The sequence below is a fragment of the Mixophyes fleayi genome, chromosome 6 (assembly GCF_038048845.1).
Source record: "Mixophyes fleayi isolate aMixFle1 chromosome 6, aMixFle1.hap1, whole genome shotgun sequence".
Lineage (NCBI taxonomy): Eukaryota > Metazoa > Chordata > Amphibia > Anura > Limnodynastidae > Mixophyes > Mixophyes fleayi.
This window is the reverse complement of record NC_134407.1, coordinates 117,146,121-117,166,352: the sequence shown is the minus strand read 5'-3', so window position 1 is coordinate 117,166,352 and position 20,232 is coordinate 117,146,121. Positions and strand designations below refer to the sequence as shown.

General features: G+C 40.9%; 1 protein-coding gene across 2 annotated transcripts in view; it reads right to left on the bottom strand.

The window, feature by feature from the left end:
• Positions 1 to 20,232, bottom strand: part of RASSF4 (Ras association domain family member 4) — a 261,966-nt gene that overhangs the window by 230,019 nt on the left and 11,715 nt on the right. Inside the window, exon 2 of one of the 2 annotated variants that reach the window (XM_075217178.1) lies at positions 6,819 to 6,915. The exons of the other annotated variant lie outside the window; for it this stretch is intronic. Within the exon in view, the coding sequence (XP_075073279.1) occupies positions 6,819 to 6,840 (22 nt within the window). The 5' untranslated portion in view covers positions 6,841 to 6,915. The remainder of the gene's footprint in view (positions 1 to 6,818; positions 6,916 to 20,232) is intronic. 2 annotated transcript variants of the gene reach the window in all.

Genomic DNA, 20,232 nt, shown 5'->3' with positions numbered 1-20,232 from the left:
AAGGGGCCTTCTTTATGGGTACACTATCAGAATGGTCAGTATTACACATAGCACTCTTGGATAGACTCCCCTCATGGATTTGTGTAATTTCTGAATATGAACATACATTTTCCTCTAATGCTTTACTGTTTTCTTCAAGCTCGGGTTTTACACGTAAAAGTATTTGGACAACACTTTTGGAGTTCGAATGACAAGGTCTTGCTTGGTCATGATTGACCTAACAAGAAGATGCCTCAGTGACAGTTGCAGAACTAGCACTCACTGAAAGACGAAGGCCTCATTCTTTCCTTGCCACTGCGTGTGTAGAATGGCATATTGGCAATTTTATTTTTTTCTGCAGATAACCGTGCCTGGATTACAGGTCTTTTTTTTCTTGACCAAGGTGAAAAGTGTTTATTTACTTTTTTGTTTCCATGACTTACAAACACTATGCACTTTAACAAAGGTTTTGCCAGATGACTCAGAGGGATTACGATCATCATGACTGGTGCCAGCAGCTGCTTGGTGCTCCTGCATTTCTGTGTACTGCTGTGAATCCATTTTAATAACACAGTACAATTTGACTGCAAATTCAGAAGAACAAGCCTGCCAGCCCTATTTCTATTTCAGCAATGACAAATAGCAATGGAGCTCTCCTGAATGTCACTGGATACTTTGAAGAACACTGCTACTCCTTCTCCATCTTTTCTACCTATGACACTGTCCAACTGCACTAGAGACTGCCAAGAACTGTGCTACCCTTTCTGTGTCCCTCTGTGAAATGGCGCTGCATCGCCGTGGAGGGCGGTATTTATAGAATCCAAAACTTGCAAATTCCGATGTCGTAACAATGACGTTTTGCCTCATTTTCAATTCCAAGGGCACACTAAAATACCGGGCCGGCTCGGCTCTGTACGCGGATCTGCAGTGTTCGGGTTCAGGACTCGGTTCGGGGAACCGATTCCAAGCATCTCTATTTACAATTAGCCCAGAGGGGTGTGGGTTTTGGGATGCCTGGGGACAGATGTCTCATTAAGTTTAAGAAACAGTGTGCGCAAGGTCATGTACAGTGTTCTCCCGTCACCACAGCAGTTACAGTTTAATTTAAATAAATAAGATTTATTTGTTAACAAGTTGGTGTGGAGTCTTTTCTCATATTAATTAGGAGTTAAGGTTAAGACTAATATCTATTGGGTATGCTATCAACTGTAAGCATTTTAAGGAAGTGTGAGTAATCACACCTCTTTTGTATAGTGGGAGGAGTACTGTATGTGAAACAGGAGCAAGGACAGGACAGTCCATGTCAGGACTGGATTGTGGTGCAGCCTGGCATGAGGTAACTAAGGGTCAGGGTGAGGGGGAAAGGAAAGAGCGGAACGAGCAGAGCAATAATTATAATCTATACTACACAAGACAAACAGGGGCACAGTCCATGTCCAGAAATCCTGCACATTCATGTAATTCCTGCAAAGCCACATATGTCTTTAGCAAAGACAATTTATGATCTATTGATTTGTTTATACTATTTATACATATGTATGGCAAGTTACAAGGATGCTCTTTAAAATAGGGCAGCCTGATTTATTTAATTGAGTGTACATTTTACAATTTAATAATTGCATACTGTCTGTAAAAAGACTGAGGATATACAATTTTGCAATCAAATGTTATAGGTTGTCAAGAATATTTTCAAAATGGTAGGCTTCCAATAGATATCAAAATATAGAAAAAAACATTTTGCACAACCTAAGAGTGTGCAAAGGGTTGATCTGTGAGACAGATTTTATAGGTAATTCTTAGCTTAATTATCCCCCATGAAGCAAGATATAGATAACGCCAACTTAGTGACTAAAAAAAAATCTTTTGCACAAGTGTATTATAATGAAAACTGTAAACTTTAATATAATAATGGAGTGTCAAGCATGTTGCCTATTCAGAACCTACAAGAAGACTTCAAAACATATGGGAGAAAGACAGAAAATCAACAGGAAAGGAACATTGGCTTCAACCCAATAGAAAATAATATGCATAAATATATTACAGGGGGGCTGGTGGGGACAAGGAACAGGGCATTGAGGATTGCAGTCAGACAGGAGTAGGGGCAATGAGGATGACATACTTGAATAAAGATTTTGCCCCCAAGACATTTTTCACATTTCGTTGAAATAGACTGAAGTCATTTTTTTGTATCTATATAAAAGTATTGATAGGGTATCAAATTCAAATAACATAATTACAAATCCAGAGACCTAAAGTAAACATAAAAACAAACAAACTAAAGGGCCATAATGAAGATGAAAGAGCATTTTAAGTAAGTCAGATATTACAGGGGAATCTACGAGACCATTGCAAAGAAGTTGAACATCTCTGAGGTTTGTGCAGTGCATTTTATAGCAGGTGAAATAGTATGAAACTTTGGGCATTAGGCTTCTAATTGCGTCATTAGGCCTGAATGGGTGGGTCTTGTTGACATCATTCATGAACTTCACATACATATGTTCGGATGTTCACAGAACTGGAGGCCCACGATATAGGTAGCCCACTAAAATGTTGACTTGGGGAGAGGGTCTTTGATGGTTAATTCAGGGTACATTCTCCACTGATCAGTGCGGGCAAATAGCCTGCAGGTGCAAACTAGTAAATAGAAGACCACATCAAGCTCCAAAACCCAAGTTTGTCATACCTGCTCTAAGTTGACCTGTTACCAGGGCCATATAAAGATAATTGTGGGCCCAGAGCAAATTAGGCATTCCCTATTTAGCTTTTGAACGATTGATCAAATTTTGTAAAGAGAGCAATGCAAGACTTGCCCCTTTGGTAAAAATGCTTTTGAAGTGGTGTGTGTTAGAAACTAAGCTAGGTTTAGTGTATGCTTAGATTAGTGATTTGGCTAATGTTAAGTCTATGAGAAAAAGCTTGAATAGATTTCAGTTTTACCATTTGGATTAATGTTAGGGCAAGGAATAGGACTATTAGATTGAAATTAAATTCATCATAATCTGCTTCAGTTAAGTGTTCTTCATCAATGTGATGATTATGTAGTATATCTAATGACGGATTGCTATTTTCTGTTGAATTCATGTATGACAATGTATATTGTATGTAATCTTGTAATGTAACCTCAATGTGTGCTTTGTTAGATGACATGAGTTTGAATTTATGCAAATGTCATTAATCTGTTGAAATAGTCAGACCAGGGAGAGATAGGATCTTGGAGGAGTTTGAAGCCCCAAAGTTGTAAACCAGTCAAGCAGAACGAGCAAAGGTGGAAAATCAGGACCTGTGATCATTCCGATCTCAGAACATCCCTAGCTCCATTTGAAAGCCCTGTGACATTTGGGAAATCAATCTATCCTTATTGACAGTTAAACTCCAAAGGTGGGGAGTGATAGCTATGTGGCAAAAAGTTTTTAAATCTTCTGACTTAGACAATAACGTGTGCATTTTCGTGAGGGGTCTATCAAGAATGAAATGTCTCATCCTTCTCACTTGTGTTCCTTTACAAACCAGGTCTTAACTAGTAAGTAGTAATTCTGATTTTATTTCCTATTTTATTTTCTGAAACTTACTTGTGCAATATACTGTAAGTCTGGTTATTAATATTTGTAATTAAGCCTTAGAAACCTTTTTCAGATTAAATAAATTTATTCTAGCATGTTCTCCGTGATTCTTTGTGAACTTACGATGCCCAGGGAGTCTCATGCTACATGTGTATGTAATTTGAGTGTGAAACATTAACAAGTGGTTCTCGTGTATGTAAGGACACCATAATAAATCCTTCATGGTGGCAGAAAAGGTGTATACAATGATAAGTGACTAAGGTGACGCCAGTCATGGCCAGCTGTTCAGATTGCTCTATCTGGGACAGGCTGGGCGTTCGTAACAATCAAGTGGCTTCATAGTAAATTTATATAAGTAGTAATATAAAAAAAGTGATCATATATTTAAGATGATTTTCCTTGGAAAACCTTTATTTGATTACTTTTGAATGTTATTACTTTTATTTATGAATTGCTATCTCCCTTACGTGCTTTTCAGGCAGTTATATCATCAGGCATAATTATTTATATGCGTTGCCCTGTCATACAACACAGCTCTGCCTTGGATACAATTGTGTGCAGAAAGCAGTTTAGTGTCATTTCCAAAGTCATTGCAATAAATACACTGTTTTTGCCTACAGTTTTGCTTATTTTCAGAGCCATAGTGAGGGCGGTGTGGGTGGTGCAACCGCCCAGGGTGCAAGGCCTAGTGGGGGTGCAACACCCACCTGCCCATTGCATATCACATCCCCACCAATGAAGTGGCAATCTAGTCCTGCGGTGGCAGCACCACAGGACTACTTTGCCCATTGAAAGACAGCTACTGGCCAGTGCAAGGACGAGGGTGCCGGCTCGCTGCTCCTGCAGTGTCCTAATGACGTTAGGACGCTGTCAGAACAAAGGCGACGAGGAGCCAGCACAGAAGGAAGAAGGACACAGGAAAGAGATGACAGAAACAAGTAGAGAAGCTAAGGTAAGTGAAATATTAGTGCTGGTGAAAAGGGGGGGCTGGAGAGGATAGAAAGAAGGGCTGGAGAGGAAGGTGTCTGTAGTGAAGGGAGGGTCTGGAGAGAACAAGTGAGGGGTCTGGTGAGGAGGGTGACTGGAGAAAAGGGGTGAGGGATCTGGTGTGGAGGGATTCTGGAGTGAATGGGCGGTCTGGACAGGAGGAGTGAGGGGTCTGGTGAGGAAGGTGTCTAGAGTGAATAGGGGGTCTGGATAGAAGAGAATATATTAATTATATAATAATAATTACCATAAAATATAGGGACATTAGCAAACCTTGATTTGATTGTGGGGCTGGTGGAAAATAGGCATTTGTATTAAATGGAAATGTTAATAATTTTATGTCGGGGCTGGTGAGAGTCTAATTGTTAAATATGGAGGCTAATTTAATGTTGGGTATGGTGAGGAATAATTTGAATAAAATGGAGATGCTATTAATTTAATGGTGGGAGCTGATGAAGGATGATGTAGGCAGGCCCGGCGCTCCCATTAGGCAAGGTTAGGCACTTGCCTAGGGCGCTGGGCTCTGGAGGGCGCCACAGAATTCTAAAAGACTTTAAAACTGTGCGGCGACCGCTGACCATACCTGTCACGGCCGCCGCACAGCATTCAGATGCATGGGGAGAGGGAGAGGCTATTTTGTCACCACCGCAGCCTCTCTGCTCCGTCTCCTGCCCTCCACTCACAGACACTAGTAAGTGGAGGGCAGGAGACGGAGCAGAGAGGCGGCGGTGGTGAGACAAGTTAAGGAGAGGAGGGAGGAGGGCGGCGATTTTTGCGGGGGGGGGGGCGCCGCTTTTTTAAAAGTGCCTATGGCGTCGTGGACCCTAGCACCGGCCCTGGATGTAGGTCTATTAATTCGATGGGAATGTTACGAATTTCATGTATGGGCTGATGCATTGGGTATGTCTGTTTATTAAATGGGAATGTTATTAATTTAATGTCGAAACTGGTTGGGGGAAGGCTTATTTATTAAACGTGGGTGCTATTAATTTGATGTTGGGACTATATGGAGTGAAATAGACATGAACTGAAAATACTATTAATTCAATTCTGGAGCTGATTGGGTGGAAGGAGGGCTGTTTTTAAACAGTAAAAGCTACTGATTTAATGTATGTCTGGTTGTGGGGAGGGAGGCCTAGATACTTCACTCACTGCTCAACTTTCAAGGAGTTGAGTAATAACAATCTTCTCCAAACAGGACCCCAATATTCCAGGATCCGTCTAAGCAGCAACGGAGCATAAGACACTGACGATGCTTTACCGCTGAAAGGCAGCACCTAGTCCCATAAAAGTACATTGTGGGGAAAGGCAGGGGGGCACAAGTGTTCTGTTTCAACCACGACACTAAAATGTCTAGTTACGGCTCTGATTTATTGAAATAAGTAGGAGAACACATACAAACCTATAAATAAAAAACAACTGATGGTGGATGCTCCCTTTATAAACAAATATACATTTTATGCATACTTGCCTGCTCTGGAAGACTCACGAATTTCAAATAGTTCTTAGGAACCCCTAGGCCTTTCTCCCGGATCCTATTCACTTCGTTGTGAAGAGGACGGGACGGGGCCACAATGATGTGATTCTTGATAAGTTGCAACATTGTTGCCATGCCCCCCACATGATGATATTACAGCATTTTGCCTCAGGAGCGGGGCCATAGTAAAACAATTTTCAGTGTGCCCCTCCAGCACTTGACTTCCCCTCTGGGGTCTCCAGAGACTTCTAAAGTAAGCCAATATAGTTTTATGCTTGAATGTCAGGTCCACTTTTAGCTATATCTGCTTTAGCCAAGGTGTTCCAGTTGCTTTGGTTGCCAAATCATTGTTTAGTCAAGGATAATTTTACCAATCCTGGAATAGTAAAATGTAGACATTCCACGTATGTCAAAGCTGCCAAATAAAGAAGACTGGACACAAGCTGTGATTATCATACTTGAATAATCCCTCAGTAAGTCACATTGGTGCTAACAAAATTTGAGAAACAATTTGTAATTGTTCAATCAGTAGGAAAAGCAGATTTCACAAAGGATTATGGTATCACCAATATCAGTATGTAAACATAGATACATTGAATTGCTTTATTAAGAATATATCAAGTTAAATTGAGGTTTTGGTAAAAGTTTGCCCGCAAATCTGATCTGTCCAATATCTCCAAAAACAGTGATGTTAAATAATCAAACATTGCAAGAAAATAATTTTTTCATATATGGTCCATCATCATGGTCGTCAAAACAGATCAAAAAGCCAGCATAAAAGTATATATAATTAAAATAAACAGTAGACTACTTACCTACACCAACTGCAGTGAACATAAGTCTTCTGATTCTATGAAGTCAATTTGAACAATGCAGTATCCTACTCAACACCTGTAGAGTTGTGTTGTTCCACTGCAAAAAGGAAGAACTAAATTAAAGAGCAATATACAAAAAAGTTTCTTACATGTGATTTTTACTATTTCAGGATCACACTCCCAATTAATTTTATTTTTTGAGCGTAGTAGCATTTTTTCTGTCTCACTTCTCCTGTGCTCACCAGCCTAGAAGCTAGCTATCACATTATGTGGGAGCTCAATCCTGCTAACTTGCACCATTAAAGTGATTATTAATTAGGGATGTGCACCGACGACTTTTGGTGTCTCGTGTTTTGTGTTTTGGATTCGGATTTTCGTGATGTTTTGGGTTCGGATTTGTTTCGCAAAACACCTGCCGAAAGGTTTTGGTTCGGATTTAAGGTTTTGGATTCGGATTTTTTTTGAAAAAAGCATAAAAAGTTCAAAAATCAAGTTTTTGGGCTTATTTTCACTCCTACGCTATTATTAACCTCAATAACATTCAATAACAAGCATTTCCACTAATTTACAGTGTATTGTGAACACCTCACAATATAGTTTTTAGTCCAAAACGTTGCAACGAGGTATCTTTCTGGACTGCGTAGTGGAGTGGTCACCACAATATAATAAGAAAACCATCAACTTGTATGATTCGCACCAATAAATGTATCTGGACTGCGTAGAGGAGTGGTCACCACAATATAATAAGAAAACCATCAACTTGTATGATTCGCACAAAATAATGTACCTGGACTGTGTAGAGGAGTGGTCACCACAATACAATTAATAAAAAACCCTCCACGGCTCTTAATTCCCCAAAAAAAAATTCTGGACTGCGTAGTGGGGTGGCCCCAGTACCCAATTTGATACCGGGGCCACAATATAATAAATACACCCTCAACTGGTCAGAATTCCACCAAACAAGTATCTGGACTGCGTAGTGGGGTGGCGCCGGTACTAAATTTGGTACCGGGGCCACAATACCTCCTCCAAGTTCCAAGTGTAGTGTTTATAACATATTAACACTACACTAATTCTAGCACGTCAATACCTCTTGTTTTAAATAATGACAGGGCATTTAACTTTTGATTAAATTTTTTGAATTTGTTGACATTTTCTTTTACTTTTTGAACATGGCAAACGACTGTTGAATGGTCACATAATGCCAAAAAAAGAGTTGCAAGATGAAATTGTCCTTGGGCCCTCCCACCCACCCTTATGTTGTTGAAATAGGACATGCACACTTTAACAAACCAATCATTTCAGCGACAGGGCCTACCAAACAACTGTGGCTGAAATGATTGGTTTGTTTGGGCCCCCACACCAAAAAAACAATTCATCTCTCCCTGTACAAACTAAACAGGCTCTACTGAGGAAAGATGTCATCCTCATCCTCAACCTCTGATTCCTCTCCCCCTACAGTGTGTACTTCCTCCTCCTCACACATTATCAATTCGTCCCCGCTGGACTCCACAACCACAGGTCCCTCTGTACTATCTGGAGGGCAGTGCTGTACTTCATTGAGGAATTGATTATTCATTTTTATAAACATAATTTTTTCAACGTTGTGAGGAAGCAACCTCCTTCGCCGCTCACTGACCAGGTTCCCCGCTGCACTAAAAACTCTTTCCAAGTACACACTGGAGGGGGGACAACTCAGGTAAAATAGAGCCAGTTTGTACAGGGGCTTCCAAACTGCCTTTTTTTCCTGCCAGTAACAATATGGACTGTCTGACATGTCTATTTGGATGGTGTCAGCAAAATAATCCTCCACCATTTTTTTAATTGTGACAGCATCCAATGCAGCGACAGTAGACATGTCTGCAATGGTTGGCAGGTCCTTCAGTCCGGACCAGATGTTATCAGCATCCCCGCCAGCGGCTCTTTTAGGAAAACTGAGCTTTTTCCTCGCAGCCATAGATGTGGAAGAAAATGAGGGTGGAGCTGTTAGCATGTCACGGTCCTCTTCAGAGGACAATCTCCTGACCAGAAGGTCTTTGCACCGCTGTAGACTTGTGTCCGCCGGAAACAGAGACACAACATACGCTTTAAACCGAGGATCAAGTACGGTGGCCAGAATGTATTCCTCTGACTTTAAAAGAGTGACCACCCTCGGATTCTGGCAAAGCGTACGAAGGGCTACATCCACAAGAGCTACATGCTTGGTGTAATCGCAATGGTTTACCAGCTCCTCCCTCACTTTCTCCAGCTGCTTCTGCAACAGCCTGATCAGGGGAATGACCTGACTCAAGCTGGCAGTGTCGGAACTGACTTCTCGTGTGGCAAGTTCAAACGGCTGGAGAACCTTGCACAACACGGAAATCAGTCTCCACTGCGCTTGACTCAGGCGCATCCCCACTCCTTTGCCTATGTCGTAGGTGGCTGTGTAGGCCTGAATGGCCTTTTGCTGCTCCTCCATCCTCTGCAGCATATAGAGGGTGGAGTTCCAGCGCGTCACAACCTCTTGTTTGAGGTGATGGCAGGGCAGGTTCATGCTTTTTTGATGTGCCTCTAGTCTGCGGTAGGCACTGGCTGAATGCCGAAAGTGTCCAGCAATTTTTGCGGCCCACCGCAAGCATCTCCTGCACACCCCTGTGACTCTTGAGGTAATGCTGCACCACCAAATTAATGGTGTAGGCAAAACATGGGACGTGCTGGAAATTGCCCATATTTAATGCCCGCACAATGTTACTGGCATTGTCTGACACCACAAATCCCCATGAGAGTCTAAGTGGGGTAAGCCACTAGGAGATAATTTCCCTCAGTTTCTCTAATATGTTGTCAGCGTTGTGCCTCTTATTAAAGCCTGTAATACACAATGTTGCCTGCCTTTGCACGAGCAGCCATTTTGTAGATGCTGCTACTGATGCAGTTGTTGCTGTTGCTGCGGAAGAGGATGCATCTACCCAGTGGGCTGTCACAGTCATATAGTCCTTCATTTGCCCAGAACCACTTGTCCACATGTCTGTGGTTAAGTGGACAGTGGGTACAACCTCATTTTTTAGAGCACTGAGGACACTTGATCGTACTTCTCTGTACATTTTTGGTATCGCCTGCCTAGTGAAGTGGAATATCGATGGGATTTGGTACCGGGGACACAATACCTCCATCCACCCTCTAAATCCCACTCCACTGATGGTGGACACCGGGCGCACGTCTAACACCAACATTGCAGTTACAGCCGCAGTTATACGCTTTGCAATAGGGTGACTACTATCGTATTTTGTGGTCATGGCAAACGACTGTTGGACAGTCAATTGTTTTGTGAAAGACTTAGCGGTCTTACGTCTTCCCCTCTGGGAAGATGACCGACTACCAGCAGCAACAGCAGCAGTGGCAGTAGTAGGCGTACCGCTGCAGGATTCCTCGGATGAATCCCGTATTGAGGAGGACTCAGTCTGGCTGCTGACTTGGGCTGCAGGACTGAATCTGATGGAGATTGTGGAGGAAGTTGACGAGGAGGGTGTTGCTGGTGTGTATCCAACTGGACCACGGGATTTAGGTGTCCCTGTACCGATGACGGTCCTAGCCCCAGTTCCTGAACTAACCACTGAACTATGAAGGTTATTCAGGTGACGTATAAGGGAGGATGTCCCTAGGTGGGCAAGATCCTTACCCCTGCTTATTTGAGCTTTACATAAGCTACATATGGCCATACATTGGTTGTCCGGATTTGGATAAAAATAACTCCAGACCGAAGAGGTGCATTTTTTGGTTTTCTGACCAGGCATGACGATGGGCTTTTTCATCCCATGGACATCAGCTGTTTCCCCCCCTGGTGCCTCATTTACAATAACCACATCACCATCCTCATCATCAAGTTCCTCCACAGCGCCAGCTACATCATCAATAGCCTCCTCCCGAACCACCTCTTCCCGTACAGTGATGGGAAGGTCAGGCTTGACAACCACCAACACCCTTGGACTCGCCTTGAGGATTTGTGATAATTTCTCTTTAGAAGGCAGAGTTGTTTGCTGTTTTGTTGCTGACAGCATAACTCTCTTCAATTTTTTGTAGGGGGGGGGAGGAGGAGGGCTAAGATCCTTGGGTGAAGCTGGACCACTAGTCATGAACACGGGCCAGGGCCTAAGCCGTTCCTTGCCACTACGTGTCGTAAATGGCATATTGCCAACTTTACGTTTCTCCTCAGATGATTTTAAGTTTCTCTTTTTGCTATTTTTAGAGAACTTGGGCTTTTTGGATTTTACATGCCCTGTACTAGGGGATTGGGCATCGGGCTTGGAAGACGACGTTGATGGCATTTCATCGTCTATGTAATGACTAGTGGCAGCAGCTTCAGCATTAGGAGGAAGTGGGTCTTGATCTTTCCCTACTTTATCCTCCAAATTTTTGCTCTCCATTATATGTAGCACAAGATACTGCTGAATGTGTGAACTTGGTAATATTGCAGTACCAATGGGCTTATACTGCAGGGTTGGTTTTGCAAATTTTGTTTTAATTAATTTTTTTTTTAATTATTTTTTTGTATTTTTTTTTATAACTTTTTTAAAAAATTTTAAACACTTGGGAATATTGGGGAAATAACTATGCCCTTAGAAGCACAGAGCACAGGACACAGGACCTGCTCTAAACACAGATCAAAGGCTTTTTATTTAGGGTGAAATGGTCAAAGTACATCCTGATAACTGACTTCAATGCAGCAATTCGGCAAAAATGGATTACCATGCCAAGCCTGGATTATAAATGCAGACAATACTAAAACTTGTTTTTTTAAAATAAGCAAATGACTATGATCTTGCAGAGTGACAAACATGCATGAAAACCACTGACATCCTTTTTTTAAACAAATGCTCTTTCCACAAGCAATCTTTTCACTGAATGATTTGTACACAGAGAACACTAATGGAGGGATTCAATTCTCAGCAATGTCACATTGGAACCACACGTGATGTGCATCTGTATGCATTTCCGGGTACTCAGTATGAATATGCAATATGTATCCCGTGAAGTCGCATCACATGAGGCTCCGATGGGACTTTGCTTAAATCCTGCCTAATTCTGATGAACTTGATACATTGAGCATGCACAGAAAAGAGATTGCCAAAATATGATAGTTTAACTTACTCACTTTGTTTAAATACCGGGTGAACAACATTTGCAAAATTGGATGATCATATTTTTGAAAGATCTTTGTGACGAGGATTTCTTTTTTTATCTGAAAATTATTATTTTTGCAAATTTCAAAGGGTACAAAAAAAAAGGATGGTAAGGAAAGGATGTTAAAATATGGGGAAGAAACACATCACAAAGAGTTGGTCACAAACCTGAAATTACAGAAATACGTCCATAAGTACACAGTGGAACATATATACTTCAAACCTCCTACATTCATTACACAAAATGAAAGCATATTAGCAATCGAACGCTGATGGTTACAAAAACAAAAAATAATATAACAAAACAAAATGACATCAGCAACCTATAAAGAAGCCTTTGACAAGGATCTTGAATCTTTTATGTGCCATACAACAATTGCATTATGCTGGCGCTGATGATCAAGATCTCCCCATCAGGACCAAGACGGAGTTATTGTGCAAAGGCAGGTCTGTGCAATAAGGCCTATCAGGGGTTCAGCAGCATGCAGGAGAGTACAGAGGGAGACATGAACAACAAAGCAACTTAAACAATTAAACAAGAACAATTAAAAAATAATTACGTATTATGACTAAATTATTTTCTGTAAAAAATGTCATACATAAAGACATGATCACTAAAAGATGCCTTCAATAAATGCAATTGTCTTACATGCATGATGCTCCATATTATTGAAAAATACCTTTTCCTGAATAATCGATTTCTATATATAGTCTTGTCTATATATTGTTGGCACAATTTGTTCACACCAGGAATAGTATAATGAAATCAATGTGGAAAAGGAGAGCCCCAGGGATAAATCAAATTATCCTCAAAAAATCTAATAGGGGGGATAGGTAAAGGTTTTTCTTCTGCTAAAGTATATAACTGGACTTCAGACTTAATGCAGATTGTTGTAACATGTCCCCACTAACACAACAACATGGCTACACTTAAAAACTAATTTATTAGCTCTCACCTCTCCCTCGTCTCTCTAGAACCTCCCTAAACCATGTAAACATATCAATCTAAATTGGTTTCCAAACATTAAACTTGCCCTTTGAATTTAACTAAATACAAGTCCCATATTCTATCTCTCATAACCCATTTCACCTATATGACATAACCCAGCCTTTCCTCCAGGAATTACCCTAGACTCTATGACTTCTGGATCCTATCTGGAATCAAATGTATATACAATCTCTTTGAAAAAGGACATTCTGCTTCGTTAACCAATATTCAACAAAAATATCCTTTATCAAATCCAATTTTTTGTAAATTCCAGCAGATCACATACTGTAGGGTAAATGTATCAAATGGCTTTGGGAGATGGGTATAATTCGCCGCACATCGTCAACAATTCCTAGCGCTTTGGTAACTCAAAATAGGTCGTGTATTATACGGCGGTTATGAAACTCCTACGTCAAACCTTTCAAATCAATTTCTGATAGATGTCTTGTTTGCTTTTTTCTTATTGCTGTGTGTTCTTTATTGTGTTTTTGTTGTTGTTGCTGCCCGTTTTGTTTGCGAGTACTATTTGTGTTAGCCTTTAAGTGTAGTGTTGTTTTTGTATTGGAGAATGAGAGGAGAGTGGACAGGAGAAGACTAGGCAAGGAAAACACGTAGTGCAGGAAGGGGCATAGGAGGAATTAGAGGAGAAAGGAGAGGGGAGCCAGGTCCAGAAGTCAAAATCAGGGTGCAGTTTTCTCATCATCACCATTTATTTATATAGCGCCACTAATTCCGCAGCGCTGCACAGAGAACTCACATCAGTCCCTGCCCCATTGGGGCTTACAGTCTAAATTTCCATGACAAAAACTGTATTAGTTTCAGCAACTGTGCCCTGCTATGACCAGATGCTGGTCATAGCAGGCCAAGACCCCTGTGAGGTAGAAGAAGCATCTATGTGCCTCTGTGTCAGAAGGTTAATGCAGTGGGCCTCTTAAAACTGTCCGAAATGCACTGTAGGAAGAGGTTCTCAGACATAAAAGGACATTTAAAAGATAAACTGGCTGAGTTGTGGAAGGCAGTAGCAAGGACAAGATGAGTTATGCCAAATTCTTCCCCAAGAGCTGGTTCAAAGGCATACATGCAGCTGCGCTCTGAAGTGAAAGAACCTGATGAAAAAGTAGGAGCCATTAATCACTTTGAACTTATATCTGTCACGGACTGGGGTCTAGCGCGCTTACCTGGCCTCCTCCACCGGGTCTCAAGGCCCTGATGCGCAGCGTCCTCTCCAACGGCAGGGGCCAGCTTAGATTGGTCTTCAATTAGCTTTGGTATTCAGTTATAGGCTGATTAGTATCACTCCCCCTCATTGCCCCAACTATTTAAGTTACCTGGACAGACCAGAGTGTTCCAGATCTTCAAGTCCTGTAACCTGTGTAGTTGCTGGATTGTTTGGCTCCCTATCCTGTATCTGAATCTACTGTTCCTGGTATCTAACATCATATGCTTCTAAGCTAATCCTGGTATCCTGCATCTGAACCTCTATTGATCCTGACATCCAGTGCCCTCCTCCTCTTCACTGGTTGGTGAATCTCCCTCTCCTGTCGATCTCGCTTGGTACCCCATCCAGTAGAACCACGACCTGCAGTGTGAAGCAGCAAATCCCAAACCTCATTGCGGGGGTCCCTGGCAAACACCTTCATATCATTAGACTCCATGCCTCCATGGTGGGTGAAATCAAACCACGCAGACCACAAAGAATCCAATAGTCCCACCTAGTTTCTTGACAATATGATGTCATCTATCAAACATCTGTGCAAGAACAAGCGCCCACACCACGGCAGCCACCACTGCAGCACATTATTGATAAGCCCAAGCCAGACCCAGTCATTTAAATGACACATTCCGTAGGTGCCTTTCAAGTGAGGCAAAAGGAGTACATGGACAGTCAATCCCATGAAATGGGCCAAATAATAGACCAGTTGAAATATGGTACTAGAAAACAGCATATTAGTAACAGTGTGTTAAGTTGTGTATCCAATGCTTTTGAATTATGCAATGTGAATAAGGTCCAGGTACATGCCATTTTCAAGTCTATTATTGGGACCTTAAGAGACATCAATAGAAATGTAATCGTAATGAGTGGTCAAATGCAACACTTATGTCACACATATCCATACCTTCTAGTTCTGGGGAAACCAGTATTAGTAACACCCCTGCTAGTTTAGGCCCAAACACACTAATAAGACGTAGTATGCATCCCAGAGACGGATGAGATAGAGGACATTGTGTGAGGTAGAAGCCTTGATGGCTAAAAGAAAGAGACAAATAATAATGAATATTGTGTGCAATGTTTAATATACAAATGTGTGCCAACATGCACTCCTTTTCAATCTTTGTGGCAGCTATATGATGGTATATATGGTCATGGAAAATCTATTTTACATTCTAAACTCCTATCTATGGTTATGTGTTGTTGAATGCATATATTTTTATAATATATTCTGTGAGATGATATCATCTATGTTTATTTCAACCATAAACACAAAAACTATCTCATGTTATTTTTATATTTTTGCTAATAAAAAAATGTGTTTGATTTGAATATATTTTTGTAATAATTCACAGTTATTATGAATTTACTATGTACAGGTAAAAAGACATTTGATTCAAATTTTGGCAGAGTTTTTGGTTTATGAATAAATATTGATTTCTATTAAAAAAAAAGAAAAAATTTATATATATATATATATATATATATATATATATATATATATATATATATATATATATATATATACACACATACATTATATATTTTACATATATCTGGATATACAAATATACACGCACTTTCATGATAAGTACTCATCAATCAGAGCCTGCCTAATCTGCCTTCCCCTTTCAGTTTGCATGTCGCCTCCAGCATCTTCGCTGTCTGTTGCAATAACCATAGGGCTAAGTTGTTGTAAAGCCAGATTTTGTAACAGACAGCAAACCAACACAATATCAGAGACCTTGGCCAGAGAATAAAGAAGAAAACACCACCAGATTTGTCAAGGCACCTGAACCTGTTGTTCAAGGTACCTTCTATCACACCACTAGTGGCTATGTGGTGCTCATTATATTTATGTTGTTCACGAGTCTGCCGATTCAACAGAACCCCCTGGAATGATGACACAAAAGTTTAATCTTAATTCCTATTTTGAATATGCAATTTATACATGTTACGCATAAATAGACATTTGCATACATATCACAATGCTAGTTGTATATACCCAGTGCCATCCCTCCAGCATTTACCCATCATCAAACCTGACATATCCTGACGCAGGACACAGGAGTCATGACATGACCCAGGGTAGAAGACCACAACAATCATTATGTTTGCATCACAGACTACCTGCACATTCAGCGAGTGTTAGTTGTGGCGGTACCTCTCCCCTCAGTTCAGGTGGTCTCAGCACTATATCAGAACAAGCAATAGCTCCTAGAGCAATTGGTACTACAGAGACCCTATAGAACTATACCTTGATGTCATGCCACTGTTGCTCATGACTGGGGAAGCATATATGTATTTGCCAATTTTTTTTTCAGACATTTATCACTTGTATCAAATGTCATGAAAATGTCGCCTGTGTGATGCCCACCACTCTGAAGTTCACAAACGTTGAATAAATCAGTTTACAAACTCGCTTATGCAAAGGTAAGATTTGTCAATTCATAATATCCTCATGGACAATTAGCAGACTCTCACAGGAGACATGACTTAGAATGGGAAACAGATTTTGGCCTTCCTACTGAAGACTATTGTGAAGTGATAAAAGACAGAACATCCCAAGCTTATATTTCACCCACAATGAAAGAGAAAGCATACAAAATATATTATCTGTAGTACTATAACTTCTGCCAGCATTTAAAATTGTAAAACCCACACCCTAGTAACGGCAGGTGAGGTCCCCGGGGGAGCTGCTGAAGGGAAGGAGCGGAACCTTAGTTAGTTAGAACCGGTGCTGCAAAAGTGGTAGCACTGGGTCTGAGAACAGATGCCATTAGCCCCCAAAGGAGCATATGCAAAGTGGGATCTCCACTACCAAGGGTACCCACAAGAAGATGGCACCAAAAGTGGAAGGGGGTGGGGGAGTGGGACATGGTGTCTGACACAAGAGGTATTTGAATGAAGAAAAGAGGGAGAGGGAGGAATGATTTGTAAAGGGTAAAACAGTAAAATAGTTCCCATATGTAAATCCCTGCAATTGGAGTAAACCCACCCAATGGAGGGAGGAGTGCTGTGTGTAGCTACAGTAAGTGACTCCCTTGATATTGGAACGAATATATCGAGTAGCCTGTATGAACCTCACTGTGGGGAGATTCCTGCCAGGAGCTGGTTGGCTGAGAGAGAGAGTCCCTGGATATGTGGGAATGTTATCAGTGCAGCATCAAGTATAGAGAACCCCAGAAAAGTGCCTCCATACCGTGAAAGGGGATGGGGGGGTCATTGTGTCTTGACAACATGGCTACCTGTAGTGGGGAAGTCAATGGTTTAGGGGATGGCTGTAGACTGTCTTGTGTGGAACTACTGCTCCCAGGAAGATTTACTGGTATGATGTTACATACCAGTAAACCATCAAGTACATAGTACTTGATGATTTACTATGTGGGTGGAATAAGGAGACTTTGTTAATCTGTAGCAAGTAACATCTGCTTATATGCAGAAGGAGAAATGCAATAAAATAATTTATTGGTTATATCATGAGGTGGTCTGGTGCCCAAACTAATTTGACTGTGCACTGCACCACCCACAACACCTGTGTCCACCTCCAGAGAAAATATGTTTTAAGCATCAAAGTATTTGAGGGTCAAGGGTGGTGGTCTCTGGTCTTTATTTGCTTATACCTACCAGCTAGTCTGGGCAAAGTGCTTCATACAGTAACCAGACCAGGTCATTAGAGGGTCTTCACAGTATCTTACACCTTACAAACACCATAACATGAATATTACATCTGATCCAGCTTGGTGGACGAACTGTGGCCATAGTGGAACCTATTGCAAAATATGTTGCACATGTCCTAAAATTTCTCTCTTTAGGAATAAAGTATAAGAACTACCTAACTTCCTATAAACCAAAGATCTTTCCTGGAAGCAACAAAATCAACCATAGCAGCCCATTGTAAAAGAAAACAGATCCTTCTCCTCAATCATTATTTAAAATTCACTTCTGGCATATTTCTTGTATAGAAAGAATCACATATTACCTACACAACAAGCCTGGTCTTTTCATATGCGTTTAGTCCCTTGGATAGCTATAGAACAACATCCATACTCCTCCTCATAATGCTCACCCTTTGCTTGGTCCCAATGACCCCTTTGTGATTCGTTTTGATATTACCGAACTCACACTAACTCCCTTACTGGGCTTCATTAAATTCATCTTGTATTACATTTGTCCTACTCTAGACCCCCCCTTCCCCCCCCAACCTCTTACTCCTATATTTATACATATCTGTTGAAAACAAAGTTTTAAGTTTTTCATTAAAGAAATATTAAAACAAGATTGCCCCCTTGTGTATGAATGGTGTACTAAAGAAAGCTAGCACCATACAACTCTATACAAGCTGACACTACTTTAGTAGAGATGTTCACTGACCCCCGTGGTCTGGTTTTGGCAAAACCGCCCTTGCGCGTTTTGGTTTTGGATCCCCATTATTTTTTTTCTAAAATCCCTGTTTTATTTGGCTAAAATCATATAATTTTGTTTTTTTTCCAACATTAGTATTATTATTATTATTTCTATTTCAGCAATGACAATTAGCAATGCAGCTCTCCTCTTTGTATGTTACCTATATAAACACAGTACAATGTGACTGCAGATTTCGAAGACCAAGCCTGCCAGACCTATAATTTCTATTTCAGCAATGACAATTAACATGGAGCTCTCCTGAATGTCACTGGAGACTTTGAAGAACACTGCTACCCCTCCTCTTTCTTTTCTACCTATGACGCTGCCCAACTGCACTAGAGACTGCCAAGAACTGAGCTAACTCTTCTGTGTCCCTCTGTGAAATGGCGCTAGATCGCTGTGGAGGGCGGTACTTATAGAATCCAAAACTAGCAAGATCCGAGATCCGACAACGTAACAATGACGTTTTGTCTCATTTTCAATTCTGAGGGCGTGCGAAAGTACCGAGCCGGTTCGGCTCTGTACTCGGATCTGCTAAGTTCAGGTGTGTTCGGTTCTCGGGGAACCGAGTCTGAGCATCTCTACACTTAAACTGATTAAGGAGGGGAGTTTTTCTACGAGTGGAATACAATGGAGCTCACTGAGCATGGTGGTTCAGGGGACTGCAATGTTTTCTTAATACGAACTGTGCTGTGTTATAATAGACTATAGATCTCTCACTGAACACAGAGTTATTCTCTTCAACTGGAGTGATATACACAATGCACAAGAGAAGGACATGTCATCCACTTGTTAAGTGATATCATGAGAATTGGACTATTCAGCTGTCTATTCAATGAGAACATTTGTGTGTCATAATAAGAATAAAATCCTAATGAACACAATACACTGTTTATAACTCATGTCTACTATGTTACAGTTTTTAAATAATGCAAATGCTAAGAGGTTAAGTATAAAAATATAAATTTGGTTTTGTAAAATTGTTAGTTTTAATTAGAAATCATGTGATCATTATAAACATCCATGCCAACCCCTCTGGACTCCTGAGAAACTTTACATCTCTTGGATGGCAGCAGAATTATTCTTGTTTACATAGGTGAAGCTGAGTACACACCTATGCAATCTTTACTTCAGATGCAATGTCTGCAACAATTTCACCAATGATTGAGATGCCAATTCATGCGCACACACCTAACTAATTTACCTTCAGATCTATGATCTTCATCTCTCATAACCATCGTTCATTGTGATTTTTAGAAAGTTTATAAAACCAAATCAACAAATGCAAAGTGCTTTGATAAGAAAAATATAATTGTGGGAGTGAACACACTCTTCCAATGTCTGACCAACCAGTCGTGAATCATGTGATCTACATGTATATGTAGCCAATTTCAGATCATTGATGTTTGGAGGTGGAATTGCATGGGGTGCAACTTTAGCATGTGTTTATTTTATGTACTTAAAATATGCATTTTCTTACAGCATTTGTGTACAAACCCCCTCCCCCTCAAAGCTGTAGGGTAGCATTAGAGACGGGCGAGCACGGTTTCCCAAAAACCAAGCCCACCCGAACTTACGGGATCCGAGTCAGTTCGGTACTTTCGCGCTCTTTCAGATTCCAAAACGAGGCAAAACGTCAATGTGACGTCGTCG